Here is a 25729-nt window from a genome sequence, read left to right as displayed (position 1 = left end):
ATCTTCCTCACAGTCTCTCTCTTTCTCTATATCTTGATCTTTTCAGATTCCTTTTAATCCCTGTCTGTGTTTGTCAGTATTCTCGCCGTGTAGTCCCTTCATGTGGTCACCTCTTTCCTGGTAGCGAAGGAAACAAGTGCACGAGGCTCCCAGATTCCAGAGGCTAATTCTGCTTCTTAAGACGGGGGAACCTAATATGTGAGGACAACTGTGGAAGGAGGGAGACACAGGCAGAGAGAGTGTGTGAGTAAAAGGAGGGGCAGGACAGAGAGGAAACAAGGATTGGAGTGTGTGTTGTTGAGGAGGAGGAGGGTGGCAAGTCGTCGAAACTTGAGAGACATGAAGGAGATGTTGACATGATGAAGCAAAGGGAAATATGATTGGCGGATGAAACAGATGGCTTACAGGCAGATATGTTGCGTCTGTTTTTTGGTTTGTTTGTTTGCTTGTTTGTTTGATTTAGAAATGGGTTACCACACAAATGGCTCTGACCAACAGGTTTCCCTCTCAGATATGATAATCAGTCTCTGGCTCCAATAAATAATTGAAAAAAATGTGCCTTAGTCACACAAATATCCAAACCATGGCTCAAATACTACATGCACCTCTTTGATTTGAGTTGAAAGCCAGATGAAAGAAATATTCCAAAAATTGCAATTACTTGCAATTAATTGAAATTTAATTACATCAGTTGCTCCACTGTGTCATGTGTAGGCCTACATTTTGGTCTTTGTTTTGGTGTTTGGATTCTGTAAATGTGTCAGAAAAGTCACAACAAACTTTTATACAACAAACTGAGGGGGACAGCATATTATTATGTTATTGCAAAATGGCTTTATGTTACGAATAAATCTGCAAGTACATAACTTGAGTTATTTTCTTAACCAGCAAACATACATTCCTGTCTGGTTGTTTTATCCATTAACTGCCTCTCAAAAAAAAATTGCAATAACAGCATATATATCAACATCACAATCTTAAACAAGCAACAAACAACCTTTTTTTTGTTTATTTTGGGTTTTGTTTTTATTTTTTGCCATATGCTGGCACTGCAAAAGGCTCTAAGCATGCTGACTTACTGTATCATCAACTTTATAAGGTGATGATGGCAAGTGTGTCAGGAAACAGTTTTTTCACATCTGAGCATAAAGTCCAATATTCACTATGTTTTTGGTCTCAACCATCTCCTGATGAAAATATCTTCATGAAGCTGCTAAATGCTACTAAATGTACAAAAACTAGTCTCTGTGTCTTTCGCCTGTTTATGGCCTGGACAGGTAGTGTACAGTCGGTTTATTACAGCTTTGTCACTAGAAATAGCTGTCTGCTAAGGCTGGAAACGACGGTGACCAGAGCAGTGAGAGCCAATCAGGACACTGAGGTTACAGGCTGTGAAACCAAAACAATGAACTGAAAGACATTAACATGCTGAGAAGCTATTCATACTGTCCACTCTTAATAGACACCCATGAAGTCCCATAATTATGCATTTTCTTTTTTTTTTATTGCTGCCAGTAAGATGTTTCCTTAAGGCTACGAGACATAAAGCAGGCGATGAAACAGATTTTTACTTACGGTTTAATTTAGAAAAGCCTTAAATCGAGCTCTTTGATCTGGTTACAGTAATTAGAGTACAGTGTGAATGTGAAAAATGCTGTGATTGCCTCCTTCATATATTCCCAACTCATTTTATCCTCTTCTGCAGCGGCCTGAGGATAACGGCCTCCTGGTGCTATTGCTTTTCTCCAGTCACATCCCACAGTGCAAAGCATCACACATCAGGAGGTAACTTTTGCAGTGCGTGGCCTTCTTTAAAGTGCTGATCCACTGCAAGCCAAAAACACCCTCCACCGCCCAAATTACGCAGCTCATTTTGCCATCCAATGAAGTGCTGGAATAACTTGGATGATGAAATTAAATGTGGATGGCAGTGAGACGAACGCAGTCGCACAAAATTTACAAACATGATACAGTTGGACTCCCATGTGCTAGCATGTCATTTCCACGCTGCTGCCAGTGAAAGTGTAAATTCAGATCGGATGTCATAAATGTGCTTGCAAGTGTCGTTTCAGAGAGGTAGGGGAGTATTAGATAGAGGAGCAGGAGGCGAAGCCTGAGGTGAGACTGACGCATGGCACAATGTCGAGTAAATGTCAGTCTAATTCTGATATGCTAAAAGGCCTGTGAAGCAGAAGTCGTCTCTACTCTGTCTCGTGCATTAAACCTCAGCTACAGAGTATGGTGGATAAATGTGGGGTTAAGTACAGTCTATCAAAGCTATAAGAACAGATAATGACAGTCAGTGTGTGAAGTGCTCTTGTGTAAATGAGATGAGGCTGTTTAGAAAAAAACTAAGTGTTTAATGCTAGCAGTAAAAGCTGTAATGTTACCATCCTATCAGGCTTGGCAGGGTCCCACTGTGACACTTCTGAGGAAGAGATGCTCATGTTAACGCATATCGTAGTTTAATGTTAAGCAGGCACCCTCAGTTTTATTTCGTTTGCATAATACGGACGCACACACCAACACCCTCTGGCAGCATGCCATGTAGGGGTTAGGTTAAGGGACAGTGGGGAAGGACAGCAAACTGGAGCAGTAAGCACATTTCACCAGGGGGATACAGTTACACACACACACACAAACACACACACACACACTGCTTCCTCCCCCCTCTCCCTCTCAGGGTCGCTCTTCTCCCTCTAAACCATTCTCTCTCTCTCTCTCTCTCTCTGTCTCTCTGCTATGAAAATTTTACAAGATTGCTCACCACTACATCCTGCAGAGTAATGCAGGACGTTGCATTCCTCCCTTTCTCTGATCTATATGTGGCTCATTGACGCTGCCTTACGTCTCCATTCCCCCCTCGACGCGTGGAGCTGTTTGGGCTGAACTAACAGCTCGTTCAACCAGCAAATTAAACGATGATGCAGTTACATTTTTGCGACTCTCTGCTCACATAATTTTTGCCTAGCTTGGATTTTGTCTGAAACAATTAATAGTCCGTAAGTAACAGGACACCTTATATGTTGAGGCAGGGAATTTCTGCCCTCAGAGGGAGGTCAAACAAGGCCAACAGTTGGAAAGGATCATTAACTGGTTCAATGTGACATTATGACATTCATCAAGAATATGAACCAAACAGATGCATTAAGAAAAAGGTTTCCTGACATTTGGATACAAATAGTAAGTAATATTATTGTTCATATGTTTGGATAAAAAAGAGATTAGGATTTTTGGCTTTCATTATATACAATTTGTTTTCTGATCTTATTCCCTTACATGAATTTCTTTTCTTGTTGATTAAAAGCTACTTTTGAATTCAAATCCTTCACTTAAATAAAAACGGGCCTACATCAAAGTAAAAGAACTCCATTCAAAAATATCTTACTTATAGTAAGTATAGAATATCAGCAAAAAGGCACTTTAAATCAGCTGAATGCCATGTGTCAGAGTTGTAGTATTATATTTCTTTTAGTTACAGTTATTGTATTATTAGATTATTATTACTGATGTGTTGTTGCAGCCAGTCAAGGTGATTCAAGGTGATTCAGTTCAGCTTCCTTATATATATCCTCTATAATATGTTTTATATATCAAACCTTATTCTACCAAATATAGTCAATTACCTTCTTAGTCCTTCTTATTTGTTTGGCACAGCCTGTGGCTCCATTATGTAGATGTTTTTTCATGTCAGTTTAACTCCTGACATTGATTTATGACCAAGACGTTGTATTTTCTAGTAAATAATTTACTTTCAGAATCATTAAACACATAATTTGTCCAATTATCTAAAAGGCATTATCACATAAAATCCAAGTAAAATTTATCAGACAATAACAATCAACTCAAAAATTAGCTTTACATCAAATGGTGCCAGTTGTGTTTTTTTTCCCTACAATGTTTTTGGCTCCTTTTCAGCCCAGTGATCCAGCAGCAGTCCTGGAGAGTCTGTTTTTGTTCATCTTTTCCACCTCAAGGATAAAAGCACCGCACACATCCCTCTTCTCTATTAGCCCTTGCTCTTCAGTGCTGCCTTTGAAGATTTAATCAGTCAGATTTCCTTGATTAATCCTTTTTCATGTCCTTTCATGGTAAATAATTACAGAATTTGATACGATCGCTAGCTGGATAGAGAGGACAGCATGCAGATTTCTGATAGCGCCGAGTCCCCAGGTACCTTCATTAGCCTGATTATTCTCATCCAAACACACCCCACCAACCAGTTTACATGTAAATAGGTTAAATCTATTCCCACTCCTCACTCACTCTGCCGGCACGCTGTGGTTAACAGATCCGATCTCACCAAATGTTATCTGTTTTATTCAGTCGCTACCTTGTGCAGCAGTACTGTCGATTACATCATTTGCACTCTACAAAGACTGTGAGGTTTTTCCAGCGGATTTTGTTAAACTGACGGCTGAATTTCAATCATTCATCAAATGCAGAAAGCTCAAGCAGGGAAGCTCCCTGTCAACTCCAGTATCGCCAGGAGGCCTCAGGCAGACTTCACAGTTAGAAGTTGTGTAATGGTGACACCTGGTGGTCCAAGATTCATCTCTCATCCATCTGATACATTTATTTAAGCAAAAATAGTATTCACCACATGGTGGCAGTGCAACTCCACTCTCATTTATAGATTTAGTACTGACATCACATCTCATGGTAGCCAAAGCACTCCTCATGGGCATACACAGCACAGGACACTACTGTCCCCTGAAGTTCATTTGAATTAAGATTTTTTTTATTGGTGCCTGACTGGTTGTTTAGCACCATCGGATGCTTTGTTGTTGTGCACAATAGCTGCATGCTGTGTAGCAGAGGAGATGAAGAGCCGCTGCCCCCGCTGCCCCTCTCCCCTCAGGATTAGTGAGTTAATGCAACCATTCAGACACTGAGCTCTGATCAGCTGCTTAATACTGTTTTATCCCAAATAACACGACCTCGCACGCACGATCGGTGCACTTTCACAGACACATGGTGCACATGCATAAACATACATTTAGCCATAAAATCCAACACATACACTTTTATATGATATGGTTGACTCGCAGATAATGTGCAGGCAGCAGGAAGATGCTCTCAGACAAACTGTTACACTGAATGTAATTTCCCCATAGTTTCATAGAATATTTCCCACTCTAAACTATGTAAAACTGAAAAATTATAGGAAAAATCTAAATTTACAAACACGTGTTGAATTGTATGTGTAATTGTAGATGAATTTCTCATTTTTGTATGCCCACTGACCAAAAGACGTAGTTACAATTGTAATCAATTACAGTGTAGCCACTGAACACTGTCTCTACTTTTCCTATAATAAGTACAAAGTTATCAAGGTCTTAACAGGAATCTTTTTTTCTTTTCTTTTCTTTTTCTTGTTTTTGGGGAATTATCTTAAAATTACTTGTAAAATGAGACATTATCAAAATGTTTATTTCACTACAAACGTGCCTTGTCGATATTTAAAATCTCTTTTACAGCGTTGTCCTGGCGAAGATAACAGTAGCACCTGAGACGTATAGCGCCTCCATCGTAGACTCATTTAGATCAGTGTCACAGTCAGAGGAGTCAAGGGGATGAGGGCCAATGCTTCCCTTTGTTTGTCTCGGGTACAAAAGTGCCCTTTTCAAAAGGCAAATCTTTAGTCCCCATTGGACGCTGCTTTATCAACTGTCTGTTGTCTCATGTGAATTAATAAGGAAAAGTTCCACATATCCAGCGTCAGATGTCCTGTCAGAGAATAGTCTGTGCCTTCAAAGAGCAGTGAGATGCCCTGTTTTTGTTATTCAACCCGTCCCTTCAACGTTAGTCCCTGGTTTTCCCTGGTTAGTAGTGCAAATGCACTACACACACACACACACACACACACACACAGGCTTATACTAATCCTTGCGAAAACAAAGTGATATATTTCTCCCAGCACAGGTCAAGCGTGGGATGTTCATCAGCGTGTTTATCGGGATTATGAGCATTTCATCTGTAATATAACCTCTAACATCATACTTACCAAACACTCAGTGTTCCAAATGCAAAGGTGTGGGGAACATTGAGCAGAAATACTCAGGAAGATGAGTTGACCAACAGTGATGATACATTTGACTCTTTCAGACCATTCCCACCAGTGAGCCATGACCCAGTGTGACCTTTTGACCCCCTTTAACTGACCTCTCAGTGGGTGGCCTTCACACTGACCAGCCTGGACCATGAATCAACAGAAGTGACTGCTCTTAGCTCAGATCTTTGTTTTTTATTGTCTTCTTCACTTTGGCAGTACATCTCTAAGCTGATATTTTTCAACTCAGCTGCTGTTGTTCTTTTTACTATAATTTTCTCTTTTCCACCTGCTGTCATTTCATGTTTCACCATTACTTTGCAATTGTTAACTTCACTCCTGCCTTTTCATAAAAAAAAGAAAAGTGAGATGTCTTGATTTAGGCATCACACGTGCACGTTCCTGGATATCTGTGAGTGTGAATGAAACGTCAAAGATATAAATCAACAGACATTTATTTATCATGTTTGTGCGTGTTAAGATGAGCTCTGAGTGAATTTAGGACCAGATTATGACATCCCAGTGTCAGTGAAGAAAAAAGTCTGCATGACTGGGCAGCCATGTTAATCATAAATCTTTATCTTACAATCCTGCCATGCACATCCACCCCTTCCATTAAATGACGGCCAAAGGATTAGTGCAGCTAAACCACCGAGATCTGGGGAGAAAAATGAGAAACAAAGTACCAAGTAAACAGGATCCCTAGCTGCTTATGGTGATGTCGAATTGATGGTGTTCTTTCTATCTATCTATCTATCTATCTATCTATCTATCTATCTATCTATCTATCTATCTATCTATCTATCTATCTATCTATCTATCTATCTATCTATCTATCTGCCACTAAGAAAAAGTAAACACAAAATCCATTGGCTGATTGAATTTTTAATGTTTTAATAACATCACATTTTTCAAAAGAAACAAAAGCGAAAAAAAGAAAAACTAAGAAAAATTACATGGTATCCAATGCAAAATTCATTTTTACAATGTTAACCTGAGAATGACATTTTTGCTTCTTCACCTTGATCTCTCTCTCTCTCTCTATCACTTCCCATTTACTTTCTTCCACTTTTAAAATCAAAACATCTTCTCTCTGTAGAAAACACCCTCCAGAGAACTACATTGTGCTAGGAAATCTACCTCTGAATATGTTTCAAGTGCAAAATATGAAATACTGTAATAAACAACAAAGAAAAGTCGACACAATACACAAGAAATATAGGAGATAAACTATCAGTCTGAGTGGGAAACAAAGAGAAGCCTCGACCACAAATATATACAAAAGGAAAACCAGAGACACACCTGCACATCAGAACAAAGTCCATATACACTGTATTAAATTAGAGAATAAATAGAAATATTTTTATTTAATGTAGAGAGCTAAATTAGAAGTGCTTATATCATAGTAACAGGACATCTGGTCAAAATGGCCAAAGCAACATGTCCTGTTAGGGCCATCGAGGTCCTTAAGTCATTTGGTAATCCGTTTTTTAAGAAAAAGAATTGGTTTAGGTCAAGTATTTTCTAATTTCAACAATGTTCAGAAGTGCTACTCTAAGTGCACCACACATGTAAGCAACCCATTTTTACTCTACACTTCCTCTACTAGCAGACTGTCTACTGACGAAGACTCGTGCTACAGTCTTAATCTTCATGAAGGACCGAAGGGCGAAGACGATCAGTCAGGTTGTGTTGATGTCTGAAGAAGAGTCGACCTTCCTGATCCGTTTTAGTCTCTGTAGACGGGGGTAATCTGTCGTGGGGGCATGTGCGGGGGATGGTAGGAGTCATATGGTCCCTCTAAGTGTACGTCATAGCCGGTCTGAGTTTGGTACAGGCCCTGGTCCACAGGGGAGGGGGAGTAGTGGTGTGTGGATGGGTAGTGCGGTGAAGGCTCTTGTTTGGGCACCAGGTTGCTGCTGATGCTCAGAGGCGGCGTAGGGGGCCCGTCGTATGGCGGCGTCCCCACACCGCCAGTGTTGTACTCGTTTGGCGAATGATTCTCGTACACTCCTCCTTTCATCGCTCGCAGGTGGAGCAGGTGAGCAGAGTCAAAAGTGCCATACGGCGGACTTGGCAGGCCTGGAGAGGAGTAGCTCACCATGCCGCCAAGAGGAGTGGGTGCTGGTCGAACTCTGTGTCTGTCCTCAGGCCTCATCCCAACGCCAGGAGATGATCCCAGCTGCAAGCAGCCAGCCACCAGGTTGGAGGTGGGCTGAGAGAGGCCCTTACACAGAGTCTCCATGAAAGCCCTGCTCTCCGTGGAAAGGCCGCCCTCCAGGGCCTCGGACAGGGCACAGATGTAGTTGCGAGCCAGTCGTAACGTCTCGATTTTGGACAGCTTCTGTGTCTTGGAGTGGCAGGGCATGATGGTCCGCAGGTTCTCTAGTGCATCGTTCAGACCGTGCATACGTGAACGCTCCCTGGCGTTCGCCTTTACACGCCTCGCACGGAATCGCTCCTGCCGGGCCTTGGTCATACGCTTTTTCTTGGGCCCTCGTCGTTTGGACTCGTTTTCGTCGTCCAGTGCTTCCTCCTCATCCTCCTCGTCTTCCTCTGCGTCCTCACTCCCCATCTCCCTGGCCTGTGGGTTCAGTCCACCCGCTCTGTAGCGGTGTGATGACACTGACGCGTCTCCATCAGGTGAGCTCATGTCTCCGTCCATCCACTGCAGGGGGCTGGCGACCTCCTCTCCCTCGCCTTGTCTGGCATACGGCTTCATCATCATAGTTCTCTAGAGACATGGAAACATCTCTGTCAGACATTTATGGTGCAGACAGGTTTATAATCCGTATTACTGTATCTGCATTCAGAACTTCTCTCATCAGAGGAAATCCTCCATATTGCTATTCTGCCTTTACTGTTTTATGTAATCTATGTATTTTGTTATTGCTGGGGACATTGCGGATAATATCATTCATCTCACAAGCCTCACAGTGCTGTGGGAACCTTCATAGGCCAGCCTTGGCTGAGGGGCAATTTCGTTATTGCATTATTATCCTCTAAATGATGATGATTGGCAACATCCTGCCATCGACCGGCAGTGTTATGCAGGTTTTCGAACTTAAAACATTAATATGTCCACAACTACAGCAAATGAATGGTAGTGGTGAAAAGCATCTATTTATAATCTATTTTCAACTTCAAGATATTTTATTTAACTTTAGTATTTCTGTTTTTATGCTGCTACACTGCTTATAAGAAGAAAACATTAAACTTTTTACTCCCCTACTAGTTACTTTGCATAATAGATTTTACATTGGCACAAAAATTCTAAATTATGTATTGTTGTACAGTTCATTCAACTACAAACACCAACAACACTTTTGCATTAAAATATTGCATCCACGTTGAAGCATCCTTTAAAATAACCCAACAGAATAATGTAACAATATAAAAAGGCACAATGAGTACAAGCTTTTGCAGCTACACTTCAATAAGAATTTGAAGGCAAAACTTTAAGGTTAAGGGACTCACCACCCCAGTGTCTATAAAATCCTGCTACAGCCCTGAAAAAGATGTAACCTGCAGCCAGTGAGTACAAGTTTTCATGCACCAATAATAACCAGGCCGGTGGTTTCAGCACCGGACAGCTCCTCACCCACAGGTGCTGACTGACAATAAGTAAATAAAATAAAAAACCGATATGACTACTTGAATCTGTATGTCTGCAGTATCAGGTTTTAGTCCTTCTTCCCCTTTGCTCGAGGTAATCCCGGTGAACTTGTGGGCCGGTAATGCCCCGGCGAGATAAAGTCACAGACAGGACTTCAATCTGGGGCATCGCAGGATTTGCTCCGTGGATGAAGCGACGACCATGGGATTAAATGAAAGATCGACATCCCCACATCAGAGGCAGACGACTCAAACTGAATTGAAATCAGACATTTCCAAACTAATATCTCGCCACAAATTACGTGCAGCTATTTGCTAAATGTCCACTAACGCATATTAAAAAAGAGATAAGATATTTTTTTATTAGTCCCACAACGGGAAAATGTACCAATTTACAAAAGCTTTTCGTTAATATTTTTCCACTTGATTAATCCCCTGCCTGTTGACTTTAGAGATCAAAGCTGTGCCAAAAACTAAAAACATGCATGTGTGATGCGACTCGTCTGGACTATAATGTGAAACACATACGCTGTTTGGCTGATCAGCAGAGAAATCACACAAAAATCAGTCCCACGAACTCCTTCAGGCTGCATAAGTTACTTCTAGAGTTGAAACATACCCGTGCTGGTGAGGTCTGGATCGGGAAGTTTGGCAGATGAAAAATGTTTCTTTCCTCCCGCGGATCACAGTTTTTGAGTCTCTGTCCAACTGCGGTGATGCTCCGTGCTGAGCTGTCCCACGGACTCTCAGCGTGGGTCACTCTGCGGGGGCTCCGGGTTTTAACCTCCACGGTGAAGCTCCTCCTCCTCCTCCTCCTCCTCCTCCTCCTCCTCCCCCCATGACGCGCGTGGCCGGCCCGTGGCTCGATCCCCTCATCGTCTGTGTGTGTGTGTGTGTGTGTGTGTGTGTGTGTGTGTGTGTGTGTGTGTGTGGGAGATGTGCATAAGCTCAGTGAAATGCTCGAGACAAACAGGAGAGGCCCGGGTCTTTGTTGAGGGCGCTCGCAGCACGTTTGCATTGAGGAGAGACGCGCTCAGCCGCCTGAGCTTAACTGTATGTGACAGCTTGAAGTTGCATGTGAGCAGGTGTTTGCTCCATCCCCTCTTCCAGCCATCCGTAGCCCTCCGCACTGCGCAGACAGGCTGCTGAACAAGTTCACTTCACCCCAAGAGGCGGCTCCGACCAGACGGGGAAGGTTTGCTCACATGAGGTGTGCAGCATCAGGAGCTTCTTTGGGACTCATTCCATGGCCTCTCCTCTCTGCAGTATGTAGGTCCACGTCTTCTGGGTTTTGCTGCTATAACCCACATTGAATGCTCTGGTGGAGGAGGAAGCACTCACATCCTTCATTTAAAAAAAAAAAATTTGACATCCCACAATGTAACTCAATTAAAAGTTGAAGTATCGGCAAAATCTACTGAAATTAATGCTGCTAATGTCCCCTTTTATGATTTATCTCTATTGATATTGATGCATCAACATATAAGCAGTATTTAAAAACTTGAAGCTGGAGCAATTTTTACAGCTTCATGTACTGTAGTATCATGTTTAATATACTCATCTATGATTTGTAATAATATCTGAATCTGCATAGTAACAGAAAAATAAAGGTGCCAACTGGAAACAAAAACGGTTCTTCAGAGAGATGCTTTAGAAGAACCACTTTGGGTTCCAGCTTTAGCTGCCAAATATAACAGAGTTAAAAGTAAAATTGTAGTGGAGTCAAAGTATAAATTAGCATGAAATTTAAATACTGAAGTCAAAAGAGAAGTCCACCGATTCAACACTGATGTCCAGTAAAAAAGTATCAGAATCAATGCAGCAGTGCAGATGCAGATTTTCTCTCTTTCTTCTCTCTTGTCAGACCCTGGCACCTACATTACCCACAATACAACTCCACTTCTGGCAGTTCGGTCATGGATTCATGTTTTGTTATTTTAGTAGCAGCTAAAGTAGCCTTAAGACTCAGAGAGGCGAACCACAGAGGTCTGGTTACTTCATGTCTTTTGAACTCTGCACCTTCAAGTTCTTTTTCTTTTCAAATTTGTCGTCTTCAACAGAGACGCTGACTCAAGTGACATCACTGGAGGCAGTTTATCATGTTTCACGCAGCTCCCTCTGGAGCCACAAAATGCTTTAAATGACTTTTTTCACATGTGCAGTAGTAAAACCTAATACACTTTGATGTGTTCATTGGTGGATTTCCCTTTTTAAGTACAAGTACCTCAACATTGTGCTTGAGTAAAAGCACTTGGTTTTATTCCACACATGGTATTTTCAGCTGTAGCATCATGAGAGTAAAGTTCTCTTTGCTGTAACAATGTGTAGTTTAACTTTTATTGATTTCCTTTTGGTAGCGGCCCTTTAAAGTTGTTCTGAAAATTGAGAAATAAAAAAGGCTTTTAAGGCTTCTCTTGATCATCAAATCAACCATTGAACTTGCTCTTGTTGATCAAATCAACCGCAACACACACCAACAAATTACACATTCGCACAAAACTTATCTGAAGCTTTGCACTGACTAAGAAAGGAAACATTTTCGTTTGTGGATTGTTGTCAGAGTGGATTTGCTTTTGACTGTAACAGAAGCCAAAACTCAACTCTATTTCAACAACTATTTCAAAATGTACAAATGTTTCTCATGTTTCGGGGCTGTTTAACAAAGACAGGTGGACCATTGCTGTAACTCTGCTTTCATTTGAGAAAAATACACATATATAGTAACTAAAAGGGACATGCTGTGTGTCTGAACAGGACTCATTTATGCTTCAAATAATGCCATGTCCCTCTTACTTTACCTGTTAAGGCAGTTTAACTGTGATCCGCAACATTAAACATAAAATAGTACACTTAATTCACATAGTAGATGAGTATCAGATGTGTATGGATAAACTGAATAGTAAATTATAAAAGCTTATAATTTTGCCACCATGAGAATGAACAGATGAATGAACCCATGTTGTTTTTTCCAGGTGGGTATATGACAAATATGCTCATAATCTGTCCCTGAACCAAACGAATGTTCTGGGACAAAGAAGCAAAGGACCACAGGATATCTTGTTGACGCTCATCGTCAGGGAGCAGAGCACCACATGCTCTAACAGAGAGGCCCGAGCTACTTTACAAGATGATCTGCACACCCAAACTATGCGCCTCTCATTCCCAGGCCGACCACCGTCCCCACTGCTCCCCCCCCTGGGTCTCTGCCTTTCCTATTCCACACCTGCAGCCTGAAATGGGAATAGCAGAGTCGGGTCTTCCCCAGAGTAGAACCGGCAGGGGAATATGATAGCTGAGGCCTTGTGTCCCCATTGCACACACTCACAAAACATTGTCATATTAAAAGTAAATTACGATTTGTTTATTTTGCCTAAAGGGCATGAGACAACTTGCGTCTGTCACAAAACTACTACTTTTTTGTTGCTCCTTTTATATTTTTATCTTCAGTTTGACCCACTTACTGTGTGTCATCTAGTGTTCATGTTCCACAAGTGGTGCTCAAGTGTAACACTGTATGTATGCCATAATGTCCCCAGGTCCCTCAGTGCTGACCGCACATGATGAAGTCCTGCTGCAGATGGTCTTCTCTTAAACATACCTCTTATTTTAACAGTCCCTGGCTCAGATGCTCATCTATTCTCCACTGGCTGCTCAGCTCACTCAGCACGTTCACATTGCTCAAAGGATGCCGCCTCTCTCACCTTTTCTAGGTGTGTTTGTGGGATGGAAATGTACTTTATTATAATGAAAATATGAAGGACGGATAAAACTTCACTCCAGTACACACACAAACATGACCCTCCTCTGATTCCCCAGAGTTTCTGTGTGTGACAGTGGGGGAAAGTGGGTTTTGTCCATCTGTCGTACTGGAAGTCCTCTGAGAGATGCCAATACCACGGCACGAGGAGTGTGTGCATGTTAGTGTGTGTGTGTGTGTTTGTGTGTGTTCATGCTTTGGGGAATGGATATATTACATGTGCAGCAATCAATTTTTTTTCTTCAGCAGCCTCAGATAAACTTTTACTGCAGCAATACTATGAGCTATACTACTACGTATCTCTCACTCTGCACGTCTGTATCCACTTAAGAACATGTACTATTGATAACAACAATGACAATACGGCCATCAAATGGTTCAGAAAGCATACAAAAAACTTCACAGAATGAACGTTGCTCTGTATTTCATGGTCCCACATCAACTTTAGAAATGGCCGGCATATAAGCCAAACTTGAACCTCCCTCCAGCCCAGAGACCGACCCTGGGGAGACAGGGGTGATGCTGACCATGTGTCCTCCTCCTAACCATCTCATTGATGGACCCCACCACTGGGTGAAGTAGACACCCCCCTCTGCCTGAACCCCTAAACCCCCTTAACCCTTCCCTAAACCCTCTGTTGGCCCCCTGTTGTGCGTGCTCATTGGCTGACCGCCTTCAGGCGTCCCTTTTCCACGGGTCCATTGTCTGGCCCCATAAGCAGCTTTGTTTCTGCATGTGCAGCTGGGCTAGCCCGCGCAGCCATTAGCCACAACACGCTAAAGGGAGAGCGGGATAATATAATTACAAAACAAAAGTCAGGTGGCTCACGAGATCTGCCAGGAGGAGCCCATTTGGAGGAGATGCGAGGACACGCTGGCGGGTGGCCAGCTATAATTCGATTATGAAGTTGTGTGAGTGACAAAAGAAACAATTGAATCTTTTTTTTTCTTTTATTTGCACCACTGTGATTTAATTTGATTCCACTGGGGCTTTAAAAAGAGGGCAGAGTGAAAAGAGAGAAGATTTACTCTTCTAATTTCTAGAGTCACCAGCTTAGAAAACGTAATATGTTCTGACAAAATAGTGAGAGAAATTCTACTTTATTGTCATGTTGTTCCAACGCACTGAATGCATGTGAGGCCCAAATCAGATGAATCGCTGAAGGCTGCAGTTTTCCTGCGAACTGACTGGTCTTGTGCTCTTGTTTTGCATGAATGCACACAGACTGGTGGACAATGGGATCAGTGGCAGATCCATCTCCTGTAATACTTTCTTCAAACAGGGCTGCAAGTGTGTCCCCCTGTTCTGTCGGCAGACCAGAATTTATCCTGTTAGTCACCCCAGATGAGTGAAAGAGTAAAATCAACCCCCATCCCAGCTGGACACACACACACACACACACGCATACACACACACACACACGCACACACACAACCACACTTAACCCCACACTGGGGAGTTACACACACAGCTTTATGGACAGCTGATAAGAACAGGTTTAGCTGGTGGCTACTGTTTGAAGCAGGTCAAGCAGAACAGGATCTGTTAATGTCTTTTTGTTTCTATAGTTCATACTGCAAAAGACTGCATTTTGTTTTTTTTGTTTTTCTGTTTTATGAGACAATAAGCAATTGTGTCAGATGCACACATGCTCTTACTGCTGAAGGGTTGGTGTCAGTATTGTGCGCGCTCAGGGTGTGTAAAGGCCCATTTTTTTGCCCCATTAGGCACAGTTTGATCGTGCCCCTGGGAGGGCACCACATTCTCTTGCACTGTTCGACAGCTCAGAGGGGCCACACTGCAGATTAATCCACTGTCTGGTTTACTGATTTATTTAAGCAAGTGGGTACACGTGTGTCAGAGCGGGCCACTTCTGGAATGGAGCAAAATGAGGAGATCTATTCTTTGCTTTGTTGAGACATGTTGGGAATAAAAATATGATGTTGCGATACACTAACATCACCTCATATATTGTAACCATTAAACTGAGCAGGAATATTATTTTTCAAAGCGTTTATAGACTAATGAAACACAAGCAGAATCCTCATTGAGTTGTTTATTGTTTGAAACAGCGTTTCTCTGCCTGTTTCTCTGTTATTCTTTAATTGTCTATACTATAAATTGGCAGATCAACAGTGAAGAGTGTGACACCTTTGAACAGAATAGTCATTCTTATACATTCTCTCATTGCGCTAACTTCTAGTCAATTCAATGAAAGTGAAATTAAAATATTCCCCAGTTTTCTAGGGACTGGTATGGCAGCTTCAGTTCCTGGGAGTTGCAGGAAAGGCAGAGCCGATGAACTTCTTCCTGTCACCATAGTAAGAGTTATTCCAGGTGTAGGTTTGAATAATGAGTTCCTTCCCACCAAGGCTCAGACGACACCTGCAGATGAGAGACAATAAAAAAATCTAACTCAGAAAAGATTCACATGTAAGAAACCATCCCAGGACATGTAGATATACTCACTGTTTTCCGGGGCGAGCGATGTAGCAGAGGCTGTACAAGGCAAAGTCAAATTCAGGGCTGCAGCCAATGACTGCAGAGCCGACCTGCTTGAAGTAACCATCCCACATGAACTGCATCCCAATGACATCAGGGTAGGTAGTCCACTAAGAGCAAGTGACACATAGAAAGAGAATATGGAGCGTGTGCTACACATGTCGGAGTATAAAAACTGAGGTCTGTGTTTTGGATGCTTACAGGCCCATTGAAGCTGTGGCTGTAGTAATTCAGCTCTCCTCTCTTCTCAAGAAGATAAAACTGGATCCAGTTGTGGAAACCAGACACCTTACCCTTCTTGACCTCTCCTATTACACAATGTGTTTGTAAATTATTGCAAAGAAAAAAAATATATTTGCAAAGCATCTGCGCTGTTTGAAAGAAATCTGCTCTGTCCAAACCTGCAAAGATGTGTTCGAAGCCGCTGGAGTCCATCACGTTGTTGCTGCGGGTGTACAGACCAAACCACATCATCTTCAGGTCCTGAATGAACTCTTCCTCTGATGCATAGACGCCTTAAAACACAGAATAACATACACTAAAAACACTAGAGCAGAGAGAGTAAGGAGTAGATAAGATGCTCCTTATAACTGCAAAACTTCAATTGTGTTTCTAAGTTTTCTTCAGCATCAAAGTAACCTACTTGTTACGTAGACATAGACGCCACAGTGGCCGCTGGATTGTACATCAACATTGCAGCCATATTGGACCAGCAAGACTGGCCTGTAAACCAGTCCAACAAAAACCATTCCATCTCCCCTGTTTACTTGTGTCAGTCTTGCCCGGTCCAATACGGCAACGATAGAGAGGTATCGCAGCAACAGCTGAGGCAGTCAATGCAACATCTACATATCTACGTCTATGGCTGTCTGTGATTCTGTGGACGAATTGCAAACAGGGACTGATAACAGCATACTATTAATCCATCCATCCATTGTCTATACCGCCTGTCCTTCAGTAAATCACAGGGCCAACACACAGAGACAGATGACCTTTCATGCTCACACTCACACCTATGAGCAAATTAGAGGATTGGATTGTGGGAGGAAGATGGAGTACCTGGAGAAAACTCTACACAGAAAGGTTCAAGAACCTGGAACCTTCTTGCTGTGAGGTAAAGTACTGACCACTGCACCACCGTGCTGCCCTTAATGGTGCTCATTTGACACATTTTAACCAAAATAAACCCTTTTTTGAATAATTTTACAATATTTTTATCAGCAGAGTAGACGGGGTAATTGGATGGTACGGCTGACTAAATTTCATCTGAGTTGGGGCGCTCAGTGTCAGACTTTGAAATCCCCTGCAGTCGAGCACTAACATGACTAGTTACCCTTGGTGTAGAGGAAAGCAAACAGCTCCCTGCCCAGCTCAGTGTTGGACATGGTCTCCTTGAGGAAGGTTTCCTGCTCAGCCAGCTGCTGAGCACTGAAGTCCTCCACCTGTCCAGTCATCCGGTGGTAGTTATCAAGCACAGCCAGGAGAGCAGCGTAGGTGGGTCTGGAGAACAGAGCCTCCTCATTCAGGTACAGGAACAAGCTGGAAACAAAAATACAAACATGACACAGAAAAGGAGCAAATACGTCAAGCCAATGATCGAGAGCAGCACTAATAGGATTGTCCTCCCACCGTTCAGGGGAGAGATCTGACTGGGAGCTGGTCTGAGAGTCGGGCACCAGAGCCTGAGGGTCAATGACCAACTCTGAGGCTGAAGCCTTGTTTGAATCCAGAGCATAAAGCGTCTCAGAGAGAGCCTTGAGCTCAGCGTCTGTGATCACACTACCCCCACCTCCTCCTCCTCCTCCTCCTCCTCCTCCTCCGTCACCTGTACACACACACACACACACACACATAATCAGTCTGTGTCTTGTTAGTGCCGTTCACAAAAGTTTTCTGAAACGTAATGTCTAAATATGTTAAAAGGGCATTATCTAGTTAAATATGTGCCAATTTCCATACATTTTCATAACTGAACTCATAACTTTCATATCTGAACACTGGATAAAGGCAGGTTACACTGGAACCAACGGTTTTTACAGAGGAAATTTTGGACATCTTGTTTTGTCACTCCATGAATCAGACAAAACAGTAACAAGTTTGGTGTGTGTAAGTTCTACTGAGGTGTAGACATCTGGATCAGAGTGAGAGAAGGAAACTCTTTTTGAGAAAACAGCCTTTAAAAATAATAGAAGTAGGAGAAGTCTACAGACACTAATAAACAAAGTCTAGTGAAATACACTATAAACTATGAATATGTATTTTGGACGTTTTGTTTCCTCCAGTCTGAAAGAGGACATGTTATTGAAGCAAAATAGCCTGAAAACTCAAAGTTGACTGGTGCACAAAAAAAAACAATGTTTTTTGCAGTGTTGTCTCACTGAGCTGAGAGTGACTGAAACCTGTTTTTACTTACAACACGTTGTAAAGCACAACAGTGACTCCTGCTGGTCAAATACTGACCAGGAGAAGCTTTGACTACAAGCCAACAGTGGTGGAAGAAATATTCAGGTCCTTTACTTTTAAGTAAAAGTACTGATATCAAGACGTAAAAGTTCCCCTGTGAATGATATATTATATACACTATTGGTTAAAGCAACACGGCCACTTCACACTTTACATTATTCTAATAAACTACATTAATAATACTGGTGCATCAGTGCTTAAGGAGCATTTTACTGTTACAGGAGTTGGATCATTTAAACTGCCTTATATACAGTTCAGTAGTTTAGTTTCCCGATGCAGGAATAAGGCCATCAACAGATAAATATGAGGTGTGATAAGATGATTCATGTGAAGAGGATAGAGGAGAAATTTGTATTCACTTATGTACTTTTCTCCAATATTTTCTTTTTTTTGTGAAATGTTGTATTAATTGATGTATTTGAGCCTTAAACAGTTATTTAAATGAAACCATCTGAGAAGTTGAGAGAGTTGAACTGACATCTCACAGACATTTTTTTTCAGTTTGACTGCCGACTGCCTGATTTCACTGTCGGCCATGTGAAGGTGGCCAGGTGTTACAAATAGAGCGAAGGTTCAGGAGGGAGCAGCGCTAACAGATAGAAACTAGCTGACCAACACTGCTGATATACTGTGTGGCACGTGAAGCGGGTTCAGCTATGGGTGACACGTGTTTGGTCTTACTGTCACAGAGCTCTGCGTAGTCGCTGCAGCAGTTTTTATGCTGCGTGCACTTGGAGTTGCAGTGGCACTCGTTCTGTGAGTTGTATTTCTCCCCACATCTGCCTTTACAGGATGTGGCTCCAGCTACAAGGAACATAAATGTCACAAGAGCAAAAAGTCTACAATGTGTCAATGATTAGTTATGACACAAGAGTTTTGCTTTTGTCACTCACCTTTACATATCTCAGTGTAGTCGGAACAGCAGTCTCTGTAGCGCTCACAGGACGGGTTACACTGACAGGAGAAACTATTGTCTGTTCCAAAACCACAGCGACCCTGACACGAGTCCAGGGAGTCTGAGAATCAACAGGATCATTTCATCTTAACGACACCGCACTGTAACTATATTACATAGTTGTGCGTAAATCTGTAATATTGGTTGTGGTGATAATAGAGCAGAGAACGTCTCTTACTGCTGTATCCCTGGTAGAACAGGGTCACCCAGAGTGCAAGGACAGCAATGACCTTCATCTCAGCTCAGCTGCAACCTGAAAAAGCAAGTTGCACTGACTGTTATTATGGTCTCCCTTTTATACCAAGTTTTACCTGACCAATCCAAAGGCGACGCTCACATTAACCCAGCCCATAAGTCAGGGTGTCAGTCACTTCACCGCGATCATGTCTCTCAGATAAAATGTGCTGTCAGATGTCACATTTTCTTCACACGGTATTGTTCATAACGCTAATGGTCATTTGTAAAGGGTGGATGATTTCCATGTTGTAGAGCAGAGCATTGTAACAAAGTCAAAACTTCAATGATATATTTTAAAAAGTCCAATAAACTTTCTCTGTATCTCTTCTCTGTGAACGTGAACACCTGCTTGGCACAATGACGACACTTAAATGTATCAAAACACGACCATATCACGGTGTGGGCTGTGATAATGACTGCCATCTTGGATGTTTTTTTTGATAATTAATAATATTTAAATTAAAATAATTAACAAATAACAACTGATTGGAATCATTTACAAAAAAGACAAAAATTAAGATTGTCCAGTACAAAATGCAATCTAGATGAAGGCACTGACACAGGATGACCTTTTCTTATATCTGCTGACAGAGAGGCCAGATGCTGTATTTCTCAGGGTTTATATAAGATAACTCAGAATAGCTCACCTGCCTCAGTGTGCCTGGTCATGTTGAGGTCACATGCTCCCACTGCAAATACCATCCAGCAGAGATGCACGTAGATCCTTTGAGTTAAACAAAGTGGGAAATTTATTTATTTATATTCTGAGGGTTTCAAATGCTTCCAAATAATTTAAAAAAACACCTGGTGATTGTTTTTCTTTTTCTAAACATCAGAGAGAACTTAAGAGGAGAGCAAGAGCAGTGCTGTCTCAGTTTTTCGGCCCCTTGCAGTTTAAATCACTATTTATCTCCAATAAAGAGAAGTATAAGTTAAATTGTTGTTCTTGCCCCATAACAGTTTACAGTTCAGGTTGCACTGGTGGGTTAGAAAAGATGGAGAAAATGGGACACCATCCATGTACAGTTGAATACATTTTACCCACAATATCAGTGTTGTAAGATTCATATTACAAGTAATATTTTCTCATTTGTTCTTATAATCAGTGGAGGATCATACTCATACCACGCTGTGAAAATACTTCATCACAAGTATCATAAGTATAATCAGGAAAATGTACTTAAATTATTAAAGGTTGAAGTCTTAAATCAGAAAAACAATCCCATGTGACCGTCTTATCATTAGATATTTGATTATTAGATTATTATTAGAACTCGTGCATTCATCTAAAAGCAGGATTTTAGTTGGCTAAGATGGATGGAAACAACTATGATTATTTTCATCATGGATTGATCTGTTTAATCTGGAAAAGTTGGTTATTAACTCCATTAATCAACTGATTGTAAAAATTCTGGTCATAAGTACCCAAAGTGACATGTTCATAATGGTTTATTGTGTCCAGCCAACAGTCCAAACCTCAGCATTATTAAAACAATTGAAACAATTAAAATAAAATTTAAAAAAAGCATCTTCACATTAAAGAAGCTGGAACCATGAAATGTTTTTGCATGAAAAACAATTATCAACAAGTGGCAATTAATTTTCTGTCAATCGACCAATAATCAGTGGACTCATCATTTCAGCTGTACTGATACATACTGTTGGGTGCTTTGATTTAAGTATTTAATGTGTTTTGTGTGGAAAAATCTTAATTCCTAAAGTGACTGGTGAGTAAATCTGTCAGATAAATGTAATGGAGTAAAAAAAGTACAATATCTCCCTCTGAAATGTTGCGTACAGTAAAGTACTTGAGCAAACGCACATTCCACTTCTGCATGTTGATAACCACGTTTAAACTCTTTGTTTAGCCCACTGAAACAATACCAACATGTACTATTTAAACACGGGTTCAGTCACTGAGATCAGAGCAGCTGCCTCGATACGCCTTTAACACAGTGCAGCTGTCCTCCTGAACTGTAGAGGGCGCTGCGCAGTAGGAGGAAACTCCACTCTTCTGGTCCTGCGGGGCTTCCGTACACAGCGTGCAGTTCAATGACACTCTGAGCTTTCATAAGACCTCTCACTTCTCCAGGCTGTAAGGATGTCTTTAACCTTTTTATTCCGCACAATTACAAGAGACGTTACAAAGGTGAGCACTTACACTTTGTCATGGCTTTTTTATTTCAAGATAGAGCCGTCATGAGCTAGTTGTTTGTTAGCTTCCTTTACTTTCTGATTTACTAGCCAACAGTACAGGGTCAGTTTCAAAGAGTTAGCTCTGTCATTCATTCTTGTTTCATGCTGGATAGATTTAATCTCTGGAGAATATTTATAGGGTGATATTTGCTCTGACAAAGTTTTTATACATCTGACTGTCTTCTGAAGGCAGAGTAAGCCCACAGCTCACTGGGCTTTTTGAAGTTGCACTACACACTGCATGTTACACCTTCTCCTGTCTGTCATCCTCAGGTCAGCGTTTGCCAGCATGTGCAGTCGATACACACAGGTTGTCACCTTCTGGCGGCTGAGAAAGCCCTCCTGATGAAACTGCGGAAAAACACCGGCTACACTTTCATTAACTGCAAGAAAGCTCTGGAGAAGTTTGATAATGACATAGCACAGGTAAACTCGCCCTGTCTCAGTCTCTGCCTGCTCTCACAAGTCAGGGGTGGTACAGCAATATATCTCTAACCACAGTGACTGCTGAGTCAGCTGCCGGTGTGACTGGTTTTGATGTAATTTGTCAAACTTTCAGGCAGAGTCGTGGCTACATGAGCAGGCCCAGAAGGAGGGCTGGAGCAAAGCAAGCAAACTGGAGGGTCGTAAAGCCAAAGAGGGTCTGATTGGCCTGTTTATTGGAGATAAAGCTGCAGTTATGGTGGAGGTAAGGCCAGTGGTACACAGTTTAATTTATCATTTCCATTGATCACTTTCCAGTTTGTTGGACCTGATGGCATTTAGCGATATCTGCTGTCTTTCTACGTGTCTGTCTGATGCAGGTGAACTGTGAGACAGACTTTGTTGCCCGTAACGAGAACTTCCAAAAGCTGGTGAAGGATGTGGCATTTGCCACCATGGATCACCAGCGGAATAAAACCAAAAGCCAAACAGGATACGTGAAGGTAAATCCACAAACGGAGGGCAGGAGTACAGGGAAAACCTCTCTGTTCATGTAGACCCGGAGATTGGAAATTCCCATAATTTGATTTCACGTCATTTTGTTCTAAAAATGTAAAAAGGCCACAAGTCGCTGCTTGTAGTGATGTGTGGGGATTATATTCTGCACATGTTTGTATTTAAGGTTAAATATTCCTTATTTATAATAGTACTATAAAATAGTCCTGAGACAGGGAAATTTACAATGCAGCCAGATCAATATAATAGGCATTTTTAACAAAAGACATTAAATGATTAAGCTGCAACTTTGTTGTGATTATTTAATGCCTGTGGTGGTCATAAAACTACAATGTAGGAATGTGTTTTGTCTCTGTCATCAGTGATCTGCATCTTTCTTTTAAACCTGCTTTTGGATTAGGGGATGTGCACAAACTTTATTAGACATTTTTAAACCAACGTGAATGAGCTAATTTAGTGAAAGTGGTCTAAACAGAACTACTTATTCACCCTTAATGGATCAACCGTCCTCTGGTTTTTACCATCCCTTCATGAGATGTTTTGGGTTGTGTGGGAATAATGATCGATGCAAGTGGTTGCTGAAGTTTTTTCTGTCATGCACCCTGTTTGGAAGCAGAAATAAGTCTTGAATCTTGATAGCCTTGCTAGAAAACAGCTGTTATCGCTTCGTAGGAGAAGTTATAAAAGTTGGCAAATATTGTACATTGTTCCATGCTTCATTCTCATTTACTGTATAAAGTTGATTGTGTAGCGGATGCTTAGTATATATTAGATCTGTGTTTACTGTGTGTGACTCCATGTTAAAGTGTCATAGGATAACAGTATGATGCATTTTCCAAAATCGTTTTCCAAGTATGACTTAGACTTTCTGCTCTCTCTGAAATGCAGCATAAGATTTCTAGAGGCTGATGCAGATGGGGAAGAATATACGACTGTATGCAGCTCTGTTCTCTCCGGGTGTCAGAGCGCATTAGCCCTGTTTCCTTTGCTCTACTGCTATTCCGCTAACCTACTGCGTTTGTTTTCAGAATGTCCTGGCTGGTGATGAGTTATGCAAACTGAGTGTGGGTGAAGGAGCCTCACTTGCTGACAGGGTGGCGCTCACAATAGGTCAGTGAGGAAATGTTTATTTTTTTCTAAAGTGACACAGCTCAATTTATCTCTAAAGCTGAGCTGTTTTTTTTGTTTGAATCACACGTCCCTCCTGCACCTTGAAGTCATCAGTCGAGTCGTGATCCACATTGTTTTTACTTTGAAAATCTTCCCAGCACTGCCAGATTTTATTAATATACTACAAGTAATGTAAAAAGCCATCATTAGGGCACAATAGAAGAAAAGATCCTGTGAACAGCTGAGCTGGTAATTCCACATAATGTTTATTTACTGTAAGTTGACTTAAGTGCTTATGCTCCCATGTACATAGAGACACTGACTACTTATGACCTGCTGCTCTGAAGACATCTGATGACTGGATTTTACTATTTTGAATTCACTCTCTTCGTTTCTAAATATTTAACAGGATTGTAGGCAATAACTGAATTAAGCAGAACATGTCTTACTTTATAGCAGCTATAATGGATATTTCTATGATAAGGTATCAAATAACAATGTGAAAACAATGTGAATGTGGTCTCTCCTAATGATGAACCTACAGAGAACGAAGACCCAAATCTTTAAGCTCGTCTCAGCTTTACAGAACAAGTACCGAGTGTCGGCTCATTTGTTTTAGTTCCATCTCACCGCTCTCATAGACAGTGTCGTTTTCAGCCGCAGTAGCCTGCAGCTGTTTCCAGAGAAAAAAAGTTAGAAAACCCACTTCATGCTACCTGTCAAGCATCAAACAGCAGACGGACAACGTTGCTGACTAGCAGGTGAACATAGGGGAGCATTTAGAGCTGGATTGTTCCCTCAAGAGACCAAACAGAGTTGAAAGAGAGTAAATATTGGACTTACATTCATCAAGTGGACACAAACACCAATACTTCCCAATGTTGCTCTGTACCTGCTTAATATCTAGATGAGCAACTGTTTGTCAATATCAGCCTAAAAGGAAATATATCTATGAAATAAACATTCATGCATTATCCATTACCGCCTGTCCTGAAGGTTCGCGGCTGCTGGAGCCAATCCCAGCTGACAATAGGCGTGGTCACACATAAAGACAACAATTCACGCTCGCATTCACACCTACAGGCAATTTAGAGTCACTCAACCTAAATAATTAACTTAACCTGAATGTGTTTGGACTGTGGGAAAAAGCTGGAGGACTCACAGGGAGAGCACACAACCTCCACACAGAAACCTGGAACCTTCTTGCACTGTTGTGTACCGTGAAATGAATCATGTTTGGGTGAAATCAGTACATTGCACCATTCATTGATGAAACGCGTTTCCCTCTTCTCAGGTCGCCTCGGTGAGAACATGTCAGTGAAGCGGGCGGTGACTCTGGGCATCCCTGCCGAGTGGCAAATCGGCTCGTACATACACGGCGGTGTGAAAGGACAGACTGAGGTGGCCATGGGTCGTTACGGTGCCCTTGTTGTATTTCAGGGTGGAAAGGAGGAAGAGCGGGAATCTCTAGGACGTAAACTGGGACAACATATAGTGGGAGAGGCACCTTTGTCTGTGGGCAACATGGATGACCTGCCCTGCGGCGAAAGTGAGACACGCCTGCTGCCTCAGACCTTCCTGAGTGACCCCAGCAGCACTGTGGCACAGTTCCTCAGGGGTCACCAGGCTCGAGTGCTGGACTTTGTCCGATTCCAGTGTGGCGAGACAGTCGGCGAAGACGAAAAATGAAGAGAGGGAAATAATTTATCCAGAAGGATTTGTCTTGTATCTTTGTTTCACATGCAGATGAAATACAACTACCAATTTATTCTCAATTACATTTTCAGTCACACACTGTCATCATGAATTTGAAAGCAGAATATTTAGATCTACCAGTTTTGGTGTCTGATGAAATTACAGCAATACAAAAATAAAATGTTTTTTTCTTGAAATCTTGGTCCAT

General features: G+C 41.7%; 3 protein-coding genes across 5 annotated transcripts; 1 reads left to right on the top strand and 2 right to left on the bottom strand.

Annotated features, from left to right (window-relative positions):
• Positions 1-7781: 7781 nt before the first annotated feature.
• LOC139218712 (neurogenic differentiation factor 4-like) lies at positions 7782-8780 on the bottom strand. The gene has a single exon (XM_070850383.1). The coding sequence runs from the start codon at positions 8778-8780 to the stop codon at positions 7782-7784; it is 999 nt and encodes a 332-aa protein (XP_070706484.1).
• Positions 8781-15465: 6685 nt separating this feature from the next.
• endou (endonuclease, polyU-specific) lies at positions 15466-19610 on the bottom strand. Of its 3 annotated transcripts, none has more exons than XM_070842330.1 (9): positions 19523-19610; positions 19283-19405; positions 19071-19193; positions 17556-17742; positions 17260-17465; positions 16328-16441; positions 16128-16234; positions 15894-16036; positions 15466-15809 (listed from the first exon to the last, which is right to left on the bottom strand). In XM_070842330.1, exons 1-9 carry the CDS (start codon positions 19578-19580, stop codon positions 15689-15691), a joined length of 1182 nt encoding a protein of 393 aa, XP_070698431.1. In that variant the 5' UTR covers positions 19581-19610; the 3' UTR covers positions 15466-15688. The 3 variants fall into 3 exon arrangements, with proteins under 3 accessions (XP_070698431.1, XP_070698439.1, XP_070698447.1); XM_070842338.1 differs by having other exon boundaries at positions 17556-17739; XM_070842346.1 differs by having other exon boundaries at positions 17556-17736.
• Positions 19611-21634: 2024 nt separating this feature from the next.
• On the top strand, positions 21635-25649 carry tsfm (Ts translation elongation factor, mitochondrial). Its single transcript, XM_070842356.1, has 6 exons — positions 21635-21730; positions 22051-22203; positions 22337-22465; positions 22581-22703; positions 23745-23826; positions 25121-25649. The coding sequence occupies exons 1-6, from the start codon at positions 21683-21685 to the stop codon at positions 25513-25515; spliced, it is 930 nt and encodes a 309-aa protein (XP_070698457.1). The 5' UTR covers positions 21635-21682; the 3' UTR covers positions 25516-25649.
• Positions 25650-25729: the final 80 nt, after the last annotated feature.

Source organism: Pempheris klunzingeri, chromosome 2, assembly GCF_042242105.1.
Source record: "Pempheris klunzingeri isolate RE-2024b chromosome 2, fPemKlu1.hap1, whole genome shotgun sequence".
Taxonomy (NCBI): Eukaryota; Metazoa; Chordata; class Actinopteri; order Acropomatiformes; family Pempheridae; genus Pempheris; species Pempheris klunzingeri.
The sequence above is the reverse complement of the archived record's forward strand: the minus strand, read 5'-3'. Positions and strand labels throughout refer to the sequence as shown.